Source organism: Neoarthrinium moseri, assembly GCF_022829205.1.
Source record: "Neoarthrinium moseri strain CBS 164.80 chromosome Unknown scaffold2_Wmoseri_CBS_16480, whole genome shotgun sequence".
NCBI lineage: Eukaryota > Fungi > Ascomycota > Sordariomycetes > Amphisphaeriales > Apiosporaceae > Neoarthrinium > Neoarthrinium moseri.
In genome coordinates, this window is record NW_026055116.1 from 1,412,043 (window position 1) to 1,425,096 (window position 13,054).

At 57.6% G+C, this 13,054-nt stretch overlaps 8 protein-coding genes across 8 annotated transcripts; 4 read left to right on the plus strand and 4 right to left on the minus strand.

Moving 5' to 3' along the window:
- Positions 1-448: 448 nt before the first annotated feature.
- Positions 449-1,243, plus strand: JN550_001185 (uncharacterized protein; the record flags this gene model as incomplete). Its single annotated transcript, XM_049310269.1, has 3 exons — positions 449-510; positions 592-758; positions 834-1,243. 3 exons carry the CDS (start codon positions 449-451, stop codon positions 1,241-1,243), a joined length of 639 nt encoding a protein of 212 aa, XP_049177091.1.
- Positions 1,244-1,334: 91 nt separating this feature from the next.
- JN550_001186 (uncharacterized protein) lies at positions 1,335-2,543 on the minus strand (the record flags this gene model as incomplete). The annotated part of the gene is made up of 1 exon (XM_049310280.1): positions 1,335-2,543. The coding sequence occupies one exon, from the start codon at positions 2,541-2,543 to the stop codon at positions 1,335-1,337; it is 1,209 nt and encodes a 402-aa protein (XP_049177092.1).
- A 664-nt stretch (positions 2,544-3,207) lies between these two features.
- On the plus strand, positions 3,208-4,071 carry JN550_001187 (uncharacterized protein; the record flags this gene model as incomplete). The annotated part of the gene is made up of 5 exons (XM_049310291.1): positions 3,208-3,268; positions 3,327-3,361; positions 3,422-3,513; positions 3,575-3,883; positions 3,951-4,071. 5 exons carry the CDS (start codon positions 3,208-3,210, stop codon positions 4,069-4,071), a joined length of 618 nt encoding a protein of 205 aa, XP_049177093.1.
- A 399-nt stretch (positions 4,072-4,470) lies between these two features.
- On the minus strand, positions 4,471-6,630 carry JN550_001188 (uncharacterized protein; the record flags this gene model as incomplete). The annotated part of the gene is made up of 3 exons (XM_049310302.1): positions 4,471-6,173; positions 6,226-6,304; positions 6,358-6,630. 3 exons carry the CDS (start codon positions 6,628-6,630, stop codon positions 4,471-4,473), a joined length of 2,055 nt encoding a protein of 684 aa, XP_049177094.1.
- A 434-nt stretch (positions 6,631-7,064) lies between these two features.
- On the plus strand, positions 7,065-7,695 carry JN550_001189 (uncharacterized protein; the record flags this gene model as incomplete). Its single annotated transcript, XM_049310313.1, has 2 exons — positions 7,065-7,269; positions 7,334-7,695. The coding sequence occupies 2 exons, from the start codon at positions 7,065-7,067 to the stop codon at positions 7,693-7,695; spliced, it is 567 nt and encodes a 188-aa protein (XP_049177095.1).
- Positions 7,696-7,707: 12 nt separating this feature from the next.
- JN550_001190 (uncharacterized protein) lies at positions 7,708-8,898 on the minus strand (the record flags this gene model as incomplete). The annotated part of the gene is made up of 3 exons (XM_049310324.1): positions 7,708-8,382; positions 8,439-8,764; positions 8,835-8,898. The coding sequence occupies 3 exons, from the start codon at positions 8,896-8,898 to the stop codon at positions 7,708-7,710; spliced, it is 1,065 nt and encodes a 354-aa protein (XP_049177096.1).
- A 451-nt stretch (positions 8,899-9,349) lies between these two features.
- JN550_001191 (uncharacterized protein) lies at positions 9,350-10,592 on the plus strand (the record flags this gene model as incomplete). Its single annotated transcript, XM_049310334.1, has 3 exons — positions 9,350-9,359; positions 9,428-9,766; positions 9,877-10,592. 3 exons carry the CDS (start codon positions 9,350-9,352, stop codon positions 10,590-10,592), a joined length of 1,065 nt encoding a protein of 354 aa, XP_049177097.1.
- Positions 10,593-11,003: 411 nt separating this feature from the next.
- On the minus strand, positions 11,004-12,626 carry JN550_001192 (uncharacterized protein; the record flags this gene model as incomplete). Its single annotated transcript, XM_049310345.1, has 2 exons — positions 11,004-12,255; positions 12,325-12,626. The coding sequence occupies 2 exons, from the start codon at positions 12,624-12,626 to the stop codon at positions 11,004-11,006; spliced, it is 1,554 nt and encodes a 517-aa protein (XP_049177098.1).
- Between the last annotated feature and the right edge of the window lie 428 nt (positions 12,627-13,054).

The window sequence follows — 13,054 nt, forward strand, 5'->3', positions numbered from 1 at the left end:
GAGTAAGTTACATTTCGCTCCTCCCCGGTTTGCATACTGGTCTGGCCTGTTGTCTCAGACCACGCGACTATCACCATCTTACGAGCGTCCGCATAGCTGCGCATGGTCCCTGGCTGGGCTTGGCCTGGCATGTCGAGATAGGTATTGCAGATCCTTGCCCGTCCCTTTCGGGCACGAGAGGAGAAATACACCGTAGGAAGTGCCAGTCCAATCTCCTATTACACATGGGTTCGGTCCGCATCATGTGTAGAATACGAGAAAACGGCGGCCGCTGCGTGTCTGCATAAATACCCGGGCCATCCAGGCTGTTTGTGCTCTCGTTCGCTTGGGTCCTATGCTGCCATAGTCTGCACTCTGCGAGCGAAAGTATAGCATCGACAAGAACTTTTGCTCTGAGAATTCAAGTTTTGTTGCACCTATCTGTAAAGACGGGTTGGTCTAGTTTGCGATGGCTCCTATTACCAAGACTATCATCTACCTGGCGGCCAGCCTTTTGACAGCCAAATCATGGTAATTGCCATCCCTGGGATAGCTTCTATGATATCCTCTCTATGGGTTGAGGACATTGTCAGACTAATGCTATAGTTGCAGCTTGGCAGCCCCGGCTGAAGAGGCATACGGGACGGCCATCATCACGACCGCTGCTCCTACGTTCACGCAGCCAGCGCATTGCTCCACGACATTCGACGACTTCGAGCACACGACGGCGTGGGTTAGCGGCCATAGCTGCTACACCTACACCAAGACGACGGTACCAGGTTCGTCCGCCCGCCGCTCCCACCTCCTCCCTGACTCCCCTCTCTCCATGGCGTCTTTTCTTTTTCCTCGAACAGTGCCCCGTTTTCTTGCCGTTCAGGAGAATCGCGCTGACCTTGAGGACCTCAGCGTCTTGCCCCTCGGCGTGTGCACCGGGCGTGACCTTGACCTGTCCCGCAATCGCGTTCTACACCACCATCCAGGTGCCGTGCTCAACGGACTGCTGTCCGACGACGTCGACGTCATACGTCGATGCGCCGTGCCCCACGTGCGGATGTACTACGTTGACCGTGACGACCACACAGACGACCGGATTCTGCCCGACTTTTACGACACCCGTTCCGATACCTGTGCAAACTTAAGACAGCACGGTGTCACATGCCGGAAGGATGTTCTACGAGAGCGCGAGCTTAAACGTGTTGCGAGGCAGAGATTGGTAGTTAGCATTAGCCAAAATTGCCTGGTTCACCTGTTAGATGGACAGTGATGAATTGGCTCAGGACTTGGCTCTCTATTTCTGTATCCATCTTGTCTAAATATCAACTTCGGCTATAGCATCTCGGCAACGAACCAACACTTTATCGCACAGTAGCGCCCTTCAAGCTCTTGACTGTGACTATGCCTCCACTCTTGGTGACGAGCTTGCCGACACCGGTCTTGCCCGTCTCCTTCACGTCGCCAGCGTTGAATGCGACCTCCAGGTTGTCGGTAGTCGTGAAACCAGGCTGGAAAGTCTCCCAGACCTTCTTCTTGGGGTTGAGCACGCCCTCGGGCTCGCCCTCCCAGCCCTCGAAGTATACGCGCTCGCCGGCCTTGGAGTCTGCGGGCGGGCTGGCCAGCTCGACGGGGCCCTTGTGGTCGTCAACCTCGCCCTCCTTGAGCTTCGGGGACGCGGCCAGGACCATGGCGCAGGACTTGATGCCCCGCATCTTGACGGGCTTCAGGTTGGCCACGACAACCACCTTGCGTCCTTGCATTTCCTCCAGGGGCACAAGGCCGTTGAGACCAGAGCAGACTGTGCGGCAGATCTGACCTTCGTACTCGATGTAATCGTCGGTGGCCTCCTTGTCGCCCATAGCAATGGTCGACACGTACAAGCTGTCGGCGTCCGGGTGCTGGATGGCCTTCAGGATGTGTCCGACGCGGAGATCGATCAGGGCTGGCGTCGGTGGGGCAGCGACAGCGGGGGCCTTCTGGGGCTTGGGCTGCTTCTCCTTCTTCTCCTTCTTGGGCTTCTGCTCACCACCGGCGCCGACAGCGGCGACGACGGCGTCCTTGGCCTGGACGGCAGCGTCCTTGACAGCCTCAGCAGCGCCCTTGGTGCGGTCTGCCAGGGTGGCGGTGGCAGCACCACCGGCGGCGGCAGCGGCAGCGGCCTTCTCCTTCTTCAAGCGCTCCTTCTCGGCCTTGGCATCAACGGGGGGCTTGACGTAGAGGACCTCCTCCGGGTCGACGTGGACCTTGTCGGCATCCTTGACGTCGAGGCCGAAGACGGGCGAGTTCTGGACGAAGTCGAGGTGGCGGACGATATGGGGGTGACCCTCCTGGCCGGACCGCTGCTCGGGCGACCACTTGGCGACGACGGGGGCGAGGGTCTCGTAGAGGGAGACGTCGGCCTTGGAGGGCTTGGTGCCGAGCAGGGTGGTGCGGGTGGACAGGTGGGTGTTCAGGCTGCCGAGGATGGAGGCGTCGGAGGGCGAGGACTTGAGGCGGTCAGAGGTGGTGAGCCATTGCTGGATCTCGGTCTCCTCGGCGGGGCTGTAGGACTGGGACGAGATGGCGGCCATGGCGTGGGCTCGCAGTGAGGCGATGCTGCGGAAAGCAGGACAGAACAGACGCGGGAGTGACAGCTTGGACGGTCTGGGCCTACTGGGGGGTAGGCGGTTCGGACGGGGACTGGCGACGAGATATCCTCACTTGTACTTTTCGTTGCTGTTGGCGGGGTGTCGACGGTTTCGTCTTGGTCTGCTCAAAATTTGGAGCTCGGGTGCCCAGCCAGCCAATTTGCCAACTACCCCGCCATGCAGATTATGCATACCCGCCATGCAAGTTGTGCATGAGCTATGTGCATCCACATCGAGTTAGGCGACCCAGTTATGCTCGCACTGGAGACCCTCTCTTGTTGCATAACCTCCTTCGAAATCAAGCCTCCCGTTACGGCAGCCCGGAGATCAACATAACCCGGATCCGTCGATGCCCAGGCCAGTCCCAGCCCGTGCCACAGCCTGCCCAGTCTGCCGCACCACGGCTCCCAGGGTCATTGATGGGTGGACTTGGACTGGCTGGCTGGCTGGCTGGCTGCTGCTGCTGCTGCTGTTGCATCGCCTGGAGCTAAACGTCGCGATATTTCCGCGAGCTCCCTCGAGCTGTCATTCGCAACCCAACCCACCACGTTACCCGCCCGACTATCCCGCCTCTTCGATCCAACACTGCATACAACGGCCTGTCAAGATGGGTGGCTACAACTACGGGCTGGGGAGCGCTACGACCGCCCTCCTGGTCATTGGAGCCTGTGAGCAGCTCCCGCGCCCTGCGTCGTGATGTTGACGTAGCTAACTTGTCCCTGCCAGACATGCTCTTCACCGGTAGCGGCGAATCGTTCAACGTACGCCATCCGCAGCCCACCGCCCCGTGCCCGAATATCGTTCTCTGACAACTGGAATAGGTCGGCGCTTTCCTCGAGTCCATCTCTCCCTACGGCTGGGCTGGTCTCGGTATCTCCCTGTGCATCGGTCTCTCCGTCGTAGGAGCAGCATGGTACGCTTCTATCCACACACCCGTCCCCGGCTCTCGGCCTATATATCTAACCATCGCATAGGGGTATCCTCATCACGGGCTCGTCCATCCTCGGCGCCGGTGTCAAGGCCCCCCGAATCCGAACCAAGAACCTGATCTCCATCATCTTCTGCGAGGTCGTCGCCATCTACGGCGTCATCATGGCCATCGTCTTCTCCTCGAAAGTCGGCTTCGTTGACGCGGCTGGCGTCGCCGACGCAGAGGCCTACTACACCGGCTTTGCCCTGTTCTGGGCTGGAATCACCGTCGGAGGCTGCAACCTGGTCTGCGGTATCGCCGTCGGTATCAACGGCAGTGGAGCCGCCCTGGCTGACGCTGCCGATGCCACCCTGTGCGTTGTCCCCCTCGTCGTCTCTTGTCTGTCTGGCCATCGTGACTTCTGCTAACCTCAATCCAAGATTTGTCAAGATTCTCGTTATTGAGATCTTCAGTTCCGTCCTCGGTCTCTTCGGCCTGATCATCGGCCTCCTGGTTTCGGGCAAGGCCAATGACTTCGGCAAGCAGATGGCCGGTTCATAAGGCCTTGAATGCGGGCAACGTTTTTAGAGGAGGGGCGGTACATGATTGTAACAACTCATTGCATACGGGATCCAGCACGGATTCCTCGGCGTTAGGAAGACGGATTGCGTGCAGTAAAGTGCATTACGTAGTTTTTATAGTGACAACAGAAATGTACGTATAGGGTGTGATTCGATATCTAAGCCGGCTTTCAGCCTTTGACATTCAAATGGTACCGAGTTCGGTCCACGCATTGATTATGGGACTGCTCGATATCGGCAGCGTCTACACTCCTAGTCTCTGAGGTCCAGTCGATGTTAACTGATCAGCAAGAAGAAACTACGTATCAGTGGCGTGCCCATCAAATGAATATTCACTGCTTCAAGTAACATTATATGCTAACAAGGGCTCAGTACAGAGCTACATAGCGCTCCTTACACCTCCCATCAGCAATGCATCCACCTTCTCCCCCTTCTTGAGCGGTCCCTCGCCTGCCGGCATGCACAACAAGGCGTTCGCGCCCCGTAGACTGCCGACCTTGGAGCTTCTCTGCCCACCCGTACTCGAGGCGCTCAGCACACCGTCCTTGCCCACCGTCACGATCGCACGGTGATACTCTGGTCTCTTCTTGTCGAGCCCAAAGTCATGCGCCAGCGTGACGGGGACCTTGGTAAGCCCCGCAGGCTCGACGCCAGACATCTGGTGCAGCGAGGGCAGGACGAAGAGGTGGAAGGTCACGATGGCCGAGGCCGGGTTTCCCGGCAGCGAGAAGATGACTTTGTTGACCCTCTGTCCGTCGTTGTTCTTCACGGGGACCGTCGCGAAGGTGGTCGGCTTGCCCGGCTTCATGGCCACGCGGCCGAAGTGGATCGTGCCCCCCAGCGAGCGCTCGATCGTCGGCTTGAGCAAGTCGAGTTCGCCCATCGACACGCCGCCGGTGGTGATGACGAGGTCCACGCGCCGGAGAGCATCGCGTAACGTCTGTTCCAGGGTGCCGGGCTTGTCAGACGCAATACCCAGGTCGACCACCGAGAAACCCTGATCTTCTGCTGCGGACATGAGGGTGATACGGTTGGTGTCTCGGACTTCACCCAGACGCAGGTCGCCGGGCCGGTCGTGTTCGACAATCTCATCACCGGTGGATAGTACACCAATGACAGGCTTGCGATGTGTCTTCACTTCAGATACACCTACCGCCGCCAGCAGGCCAATTTCGCCCCCTACGGCGGATACCTGCTCGCCTTGGCTGAGAATCAAGGAGTCGATCTTGATGTCGCTTCCGACCTCGCGGATGTTCTCCCCTTCCTTGACATCTTCTGCCAGGATCTCGATCTCCTTTTCTTCTTTGCCGTCGTCCGTCATAGTCTTTAGTATAGTGTCCTCAACCATGATAACGGAAGTAGCGCCGGGGGGCAATGGAGCCCCAGTGGTGATCCTGGCGATCTCGCCCTCCTTGAGGGCTTTCGCTTCACCGGGCGCAGCGTGCGATACCGAGACCACTGGAAACACGCCCTTCATATTGCCGTCTTTAGGCACCACGACGGCATACCCATCAACGATGCTCGCCCTGAAAGCTGGCACATTCGCCCTAGCCTTGACATCTTCGGCGAGGACCGAACCCGGTAAAGTTCTGTCAACCTTTGACGTGACAACTTCTGATGGGGGAGTATGCTGCTTGATTTGGGCCAGAGCCTCGTCAACCGACAGCATAGGATATGGCGATTCTCTGTTCCTTCTGCTTGGTCCCAGACTGGGATCATTCGACATTGGGTTGGCGCCGGGTGCAGTGTGTCTAACGAGCCCTCCATGGCCATGACTATGGCCATGGCTGTGAGAGTGAGAGTGATCATGTCCGTGTGAATGCCCATGTGAATGGTGATGGCTGTGGTCATGGGAGTGGGAGTGACCTCCTTTCGAAGGGCCGATACCAGCATCAGCCTCTAGCTTCTTGAGACCGCCCGCGTGCAAGCTCCTCGAGTCCGAGCCGGCTGCTTGGAGACAGGCATGTGGTAAAGTCTTCAGGACAGCTTGCAGGTTTTCTTTGGCTCCTTTTGGAGAACCCGGTAGAGTGATTATGACAGATTTGTTCCGCACACCGGCGACGGGTCGGGACATCATGGCAACTTATGGGATGTCAGAACCAGGGTAGATAGCCACGCGAGGGCGACCACTTACACGGAGTGACACTCAAGGACGCTGCCAGCATGCCGTGAACCAAACCAGGAGCTTGCTTGTGTAGCACAGCCGTAACAGCCTAATATAAGTCAGCACTCGTTCAGTATGTGACCAAAAGAGACGAGAATTCACCTCCGGCGTGTGGTCTGCTGTTGCGAACCCGGTACCGCCAGTCGTTAGGATCAGGTTGACCTGCTCCGCCGCTCCGTCGGCCCACAGCATGATCTGGCGCTGGATCTGAGCCACATCATCCGGCACGATCTTGGTGTCGACTGCTTCCCACTTGCCGCCACCCTCCTGCTCCAAGACGTCCTTAAGAGTTGCCTCGGATGCGTCCGTGCTGGGATCCTTGGCTGCTGTCGTCGAGACGATCAGGATCGCTACTTTCAAGGTTGATAACGACATCCCGGTTTATTACGGACTTCACCCGTAGTATCTAGAAGCACTCTGAAAACTATATGCAAAAGCCCACTACGAAAAGCTATTGGCTTCCGAGCGGCCACAATTCCACATACAGGTGCAGGTCGGATGGCATATGAGATGGGGTAGGTTGTCTTGGCCCGTACCAGCCCAGTCACTATAGCCCGTAGCTCGCTCAGACAGGGATCTCGATAAGATAAAGCTCAACTCCGCCAAAATTTCCAGGGACGGTCGCCGCGTCGCAAATCATCACATTCTCTTTGATAGCCGGTGACTCTAAGCGGCTGGGAACACGTTTGATGGCTTGAACACAGAATATCTCACCGTCAAACGCAACTAATTTCTGCCTATTCCGGTATCATAAGCAGCACTGTCCGCACGCCCGAGGGGACTGCCACCCATCCAACTTCTCCCCCACCATGGTCCGCATCAAGGAGCGCTACCTCCTGGTCAACATCTTGTACCCCAGCGAGATCGGATCGAAGCCCAATCTCCCAGATGCGGTGATGGTCAACCAACCCACGAGTGATAGGCTCACCCACGGACAGCTGATCCGCGAGATACGCGCCGAAGTCGCGTCGCTATTCGGCGACTACGGCTCCGGCGCCGTCAGCAGCCTCCAGAGTGCGTTTGCCCGGCCCCCGCGCTCTTGTCGCAGTGCCTAGCAGCTAACAATCTTCCCGCATAGTCAAATACCTCTCAACTGCGACATCGACATTCATCCTGCGCGTCAATAGGGCGCACTACCGACTCGTATGGACGGCTCTAACAATGATGGACCATATTCCGACCCGCGACGGCAAGCTGTGCACGTATCGGGTGGTGCATGTCAGCGGCACAATTCGCCGGGTGGAAGAGGAGGCAATCCGCCGTGCGCGTGATCTAATGCTGGCCGTCAAGGATCAAGCCGGGGCGAAAGACAACGCCGCCCTAGCGGCCATCATGGGGGAGGGCAAACGAACCCGTCAGGCGCCTCCGGTGCAAGATGCCCTCAATGTGGATGAGGACGGCTCGGGCGACGAGGAAATGCAAGACTACAGCGACGGATGAAGAGGAGGGGTATCATCGATTTCTTCGCACTATCTTCACGCCACTACCGCCAGGAGGGGGCGGCGGCAGTCCGTCAAACTCATCATCCTCGCCGTCGTCCGTCACCAGATCGGGAGTCGTTGCACCTGTACTTGTCTGGCCCAACCTCGCGGCCTGCTCATCATCCTCCTTCCTCTCGGCTTCGTCGTACGCATCTTTGGCGTCGACCCAACGCTCCTGGATGTCCTGGACCTCGAGCATGGACGATTCGTTACGCATGGCGACCTGCCACACTGTGTCGTTGGCACCCTCAGCGCCCCCGAATACATAACCGCCGGCGCGATCTATGACGCGCAACAGATGCATCATGCTCTTCTTGTTTTCGACCGCCAAGACCTCGAAGCGCACAAGCGAGAAGTTCTCGACGAGATCTGCTACAGCCTGGTTCAAGCGGGCAAATTTCTCGGTCCTCAGCGCGGGTGCCTCTTCTTCGAGGTACGGCATCAAATAGTTCAGATCCTGGACCTCTGTGTAGAAGTCTAGATTGAAGGGAAGCTTGTCGTACTCGGAGACCTTGTCGATCTTGGTGAGGACGTTGATATGCGGGAGGTCCATCTGCAGCATGGCACGGAGGGTGAGCAGGAGATTCGAGACGTAGAGGGAGGGTTGAGTCAGGCAGAACGAGTCGGATAGGTGGACGACGACAAGCTGTCACATCAGGTCAGTCTGTGGCCGCCTTCGGCAGAGCTCTTGTAGACACGCACCCTAAAGCCCATCTTCTGGAGCTTGAAGAATATGTTCCGTAGCGAGTTATGATGTGTATATAGCTCGACCTGGCCGGGGCAGTCGAAGAGCACATATGAATCGCCGAGCGCCTTTAACCCATCCTCCAGCCATTCCATGTTGTGTTCCAGCTCCTCGAAGGCGTACAGCACTCCTCCGTTGGGGCCGAGGGAGTCGTCCGCCATGATCTCCTCCAGGGTGACAAGCTTCCGGATATCCAGGGCGCACGGGTAGTTGGTCCTATCGTTGGCGGGGTCTAGATTGACGACGGAGCAGTCGCGCCCGATCGCGCTCATGAACTGATGCACTATCACGAGCAAGCCGGTCAGTATAGGCCCCCAGACTCAACGGGCAGAACAGGTAGTGGGGTAGCTCACTGCCATCACAGTACGTGCTCTTGCCGGCGCCGGGGCTGCCGAGCACAAGCTGTGCGAATGGCATGTCTGGCGGTGAACGGTGGTTTCTTTCTTTTCTGCAGAAGTATAGCTAGGGAGAGGCTCAAGGTTGCGTGATCTCTCCACCTACGGGCACTGCGGGAAGATAGTTACCATCGCAGTCAGAGATCTATCTAAAGTGGGATGAATGGATGGACGAAAGCTCCAGTGCCCCGCCACAGGTTCCAGTGGCCGCATCCTTGCCAGCGAACCCCCCGAGGCGCCTGGAAATTTAGGCGGTGACAGAGGGCAGGATCCCCGGGGGAGCTTGTTTATCGACAACATGGAGCAGGGGTCTGGTTGGTAGGAAAACATCCGCCTATCGAAGCTCCCCCGACGAGCCAAGACGACGACGACGACGACGACGACGACAACGACGAAGAACAAGAGGGACACCCAGAACAAGGACCTGGTTGCGCGATCCAATTGCAACTTTCTCAACATAGACACAACCCAACATGGCGCCCTGTGAGTATTCTGGACCTTGCTCCTCCTCCTCTGTATACGGCGACAGCTAAAGCTAACCACCGACCCAGCAACGCAATTCGAGCTGGCGCAACCGCCCAACGATGCCATCTCGTCGCTCGTCTTCGCGCCCGAGGCCCCCACGCGGCTGCTGGTCTCGTCATGGGACAAGAACGTCTACCTCTACGACACGCACACCGACGCCGAGGGCGGCGGCCACGGCACCCTGCTCCAGACCTTTGAGCACCGCGCCCCCGTCATGGATGTGTGCTTCGGCGCCGACGACAACGAGGCCTTCAGCGCCGGCATGGACTGGACCGTGAGGAGGATCGACCTCGAGTCCGGCGACCAGACCGTCGTGAGCAAGCACGCCGCCCCCGTCCGGAGGGTCGTCTACAGCCGAGAGCACTGTACGTGGTTTCTCCCCTCTCGTCTCGTGCTTCGTCATAGCGCGGCTATAGCTATACTGCACCTCTTAAGACGAGCATGTTTGCAGCCCTTGACTGACCTGACCCGGCAGCCCTCCTCATAACCGCCTCCTGGGACAACACATTACACGTCCTCAACCCGTCCAACACTTCGCTCACGCCCCTGACCATCACCCTGCCGGGCAAGCCGCACGCCATGGCCGCCTCGCCGTCCAAGGTTATCATCGCCATGACGAGCCGCCTCGTGCACATCTACGATTTGGCGGCGCTGGGCGCGTCGCTGGCCTCGGGCAGCGGGGCGGCGCCCGAGCCGTGGCAGCAGCGCGAGTCGTCGCTCAAGTTCCTGACGCGCGCCGTGGCCGCGATGCCGTCGGACGCGGGCTACGCGACGTCGTCGATCGAGGGCCGCGTGGCCGTCGAGTGGTTCGACGCCTCGGCCGAGTCGCAGGCGCGCAAGTACGCCTTCAAGTGCCACCGCCAGACGGGCACGGCCGAGGACGGCGCCGCCGACGTCGTCTTCCCCGTCAACGCCCTGGCCTTCCACCCGGCCTTCGGCACCTTTGCCAGCGGCGGTGGCGACGCCATCGTCGCCCTGTGGGACGCCGCCGCCAAGCGCCGCATGAAGATCTACCAGAAGTTCCCCGACTCGGTCGCCGCCCTCGCCTTCTCGAGCGACGGCAAGTACCTGGCCATCGGCGTGTGCCCGGGCTTCGAGACGGGCATGGAGGACTACAGCGGCGAGGGGAGGACCAAGGTTGTGATCCGCGAGCTGGGCGAGACCGAGGCCAAAGGGAAGGGTGCGAAGTGAGAAGGGTATCTAGGGTTGTCAAAGAGGATATGAGGGTCAGACTTACGATGAGTATCAAGGAAGAGTTGCATGGCTGGGCGATTTGAATTCTGGCGAATTGGCGTTTTGGGCCGGTAAAATATACCAGGACTGATTGCTTCGCACTCGTGCTGACGTTATCACATGTGCATGTGTGTATTGAACATATGTATGTGAAAGCTTGAGGTCCCCGCGGGCCATATGCATCAAAGATGATTCACAACAGTATGTCTTCCTTGACATTGAAGGCAAATCATGATACAAGTAGCTCATGTTTCTGGCAAGCAAGCTATCTGGAAGCGATAGAAGAGCAACAATGATCTAGCAAATCGCGCGCCATCATGCGCCGATCCCAGGAGACCCTATATCACTTAAGGGCTCACAGGTGGCAGCTCATTCACTTGAAGACGCAACCTCTTTCTCCAGAACGCTGATGCCGCCATCAGTGTCCTCCTCAGTCTCTCCTCCTGATGGTGCCCACCTGGCTCTATTCGCCGCTCGAATGTCGTCAGAGAAGAGATGGTTCCCGTATCTGTCCCAGTAGGTTCCGTTCCGATCCCAGTGTGACAGCTCAGTACCGACAGAGCGCGGGCTGCTCGAACGTTCTTCATCCGACAGTTCCTCACTGTAGCCTGTTTTCCCAACAGAGCAAATGTCCGAAGATAAGCCCAAGTCATCAGACGCATCGTCTTCAGGCTCCTGGAGAGGACTTGAATTTCTCCAAGCACTCATGCGCAGCATTGCGCTTGTAAAGTTGCTTGGTCCTCGTAGTTCCACGCCGCTCCGCAGATTCCGAAAGTCTGGAGGGCCTCTCTTGCAACCTTGGGCAGGCTCAGTAGATGTTCTCGGCGGCGCGGTAAGCGCAGTGTCAACTGAGGCGTATGGGTGGCGATCGTCGCTAATAACAGTCTTCGGCCCTGCTGGAGGATGTTTTCGCTTTGGTCGTTCTGGGAGTTCACTCTGCACAAAGTCATCATACGTCGGCCATACGTCCTTTGCCGCGCCGCGGAGCTTCATTCTTTGAAAATCAGAGTAAATGTCGACTTTTCTCCGCTTGAATGATGCAAAGATACTGCCACTCTCTCCGAAATGGTCGCCTAACGCTAGACTTTCCATCCCCGGGAGATATTTGGGCCCTCGCTTGTGCTTTCCTGTCACACAGAAGACAAAGCCTGGCACCGCCTCGTCCCCAGAGAATCCATCTCCCGGGCGCCACATAATTTCCGCTTGGCTTCTATGGACAGGGAATTTGAACTTATCCAGCTCGGGATCCTCTCTTATGAGGAAAACCCCTTTCTGTATATGACGATGGTGGTGACTCTGTTGATTGCTGTTAGAGCGCATAGTAAGAAGCAGTTCATCAAATTGCTGCATATCTGATAGCACAGCAGCTGCCGGACCAGGTCGAGCATTTCTGCGGCGCCTACTGTTGGCCTGACTGATCTGTGGGCTCGAATGGGATTCGACTTGTGTCTCGGCAACTATTGGGTAAGGTGTTGCTGTTCTGCGTCGGCGAGACCTGCCTCTGGATGGCTCATCTGGAGAGGACCAGGCGGCCTGAATCATACCATGCTGCTCTTCTATAGACTCATTGACTAAGCTGCGCGAGCGGGATCTGTTGGGCGTGATGGCTCCGTGCCTTGTACTGCCTGTGTGTCAGGAGACCGAGCAAAACGTTGCGGTGAAGGACTCAAATGAGAGGAGCTGATGGTACCTCCAGGAACTTGAACGCTGAGGCCCAGTTGTAGTGACGGCCGACCGGCGGCGCTTGGAGTTTGCTCGAACAGGAGAACCCAGCTGGACTTGATGTCCTTGGGGACTCAAGACCTCTGGTTGGCTTTGTTCTGAAACACCCCATTGATGAGGCAGAGACTTGATCCTCCTCAGTGATCCACGGGGCTGCTGTCTCGTTGGCGGTATTTCGACAGGTGAGCTTGCTACAATTGGGTCTGAAGAGCCAATGGACTGGATGTCCTCAACAGCAACGGACACACATCTGCGGACTGGGGAAGCCATGTTGTGACCGTAATGTGTGACCCAAAACTTGCCTTTGAAAACCGGGCATGGATCAGATCGAGAATCAGTCTCGGAGTAAAGCCTCTGGACAGGAAAATTCAACGCAATGCATAGGTACCTAAGTAGAGAAGCCTTCCTGATATGCACGGGAAACTATTAAGTTGGGGAGGTGCGCCTCGGACTTGCGATTCTTGTCGTATCCGAGTTGTGAGAATAGATGACATCGCACCTTCCCGCGGGTGTGACAAGTGTAGAGTAGGTGTCTCTGATAAGCACGTCCATGAAATCAACTCCTGAGCGCCAAACTGTGCTGCGTTCAAGCACGACAATCGTGCGGCCAAAATCTCCTAGGACCAATGTTTATTTCAGATGGGAAGGATCTGCGTTTATCAGGATGGTGGTGAGAACTTCTCTTAAACCTCTCCATC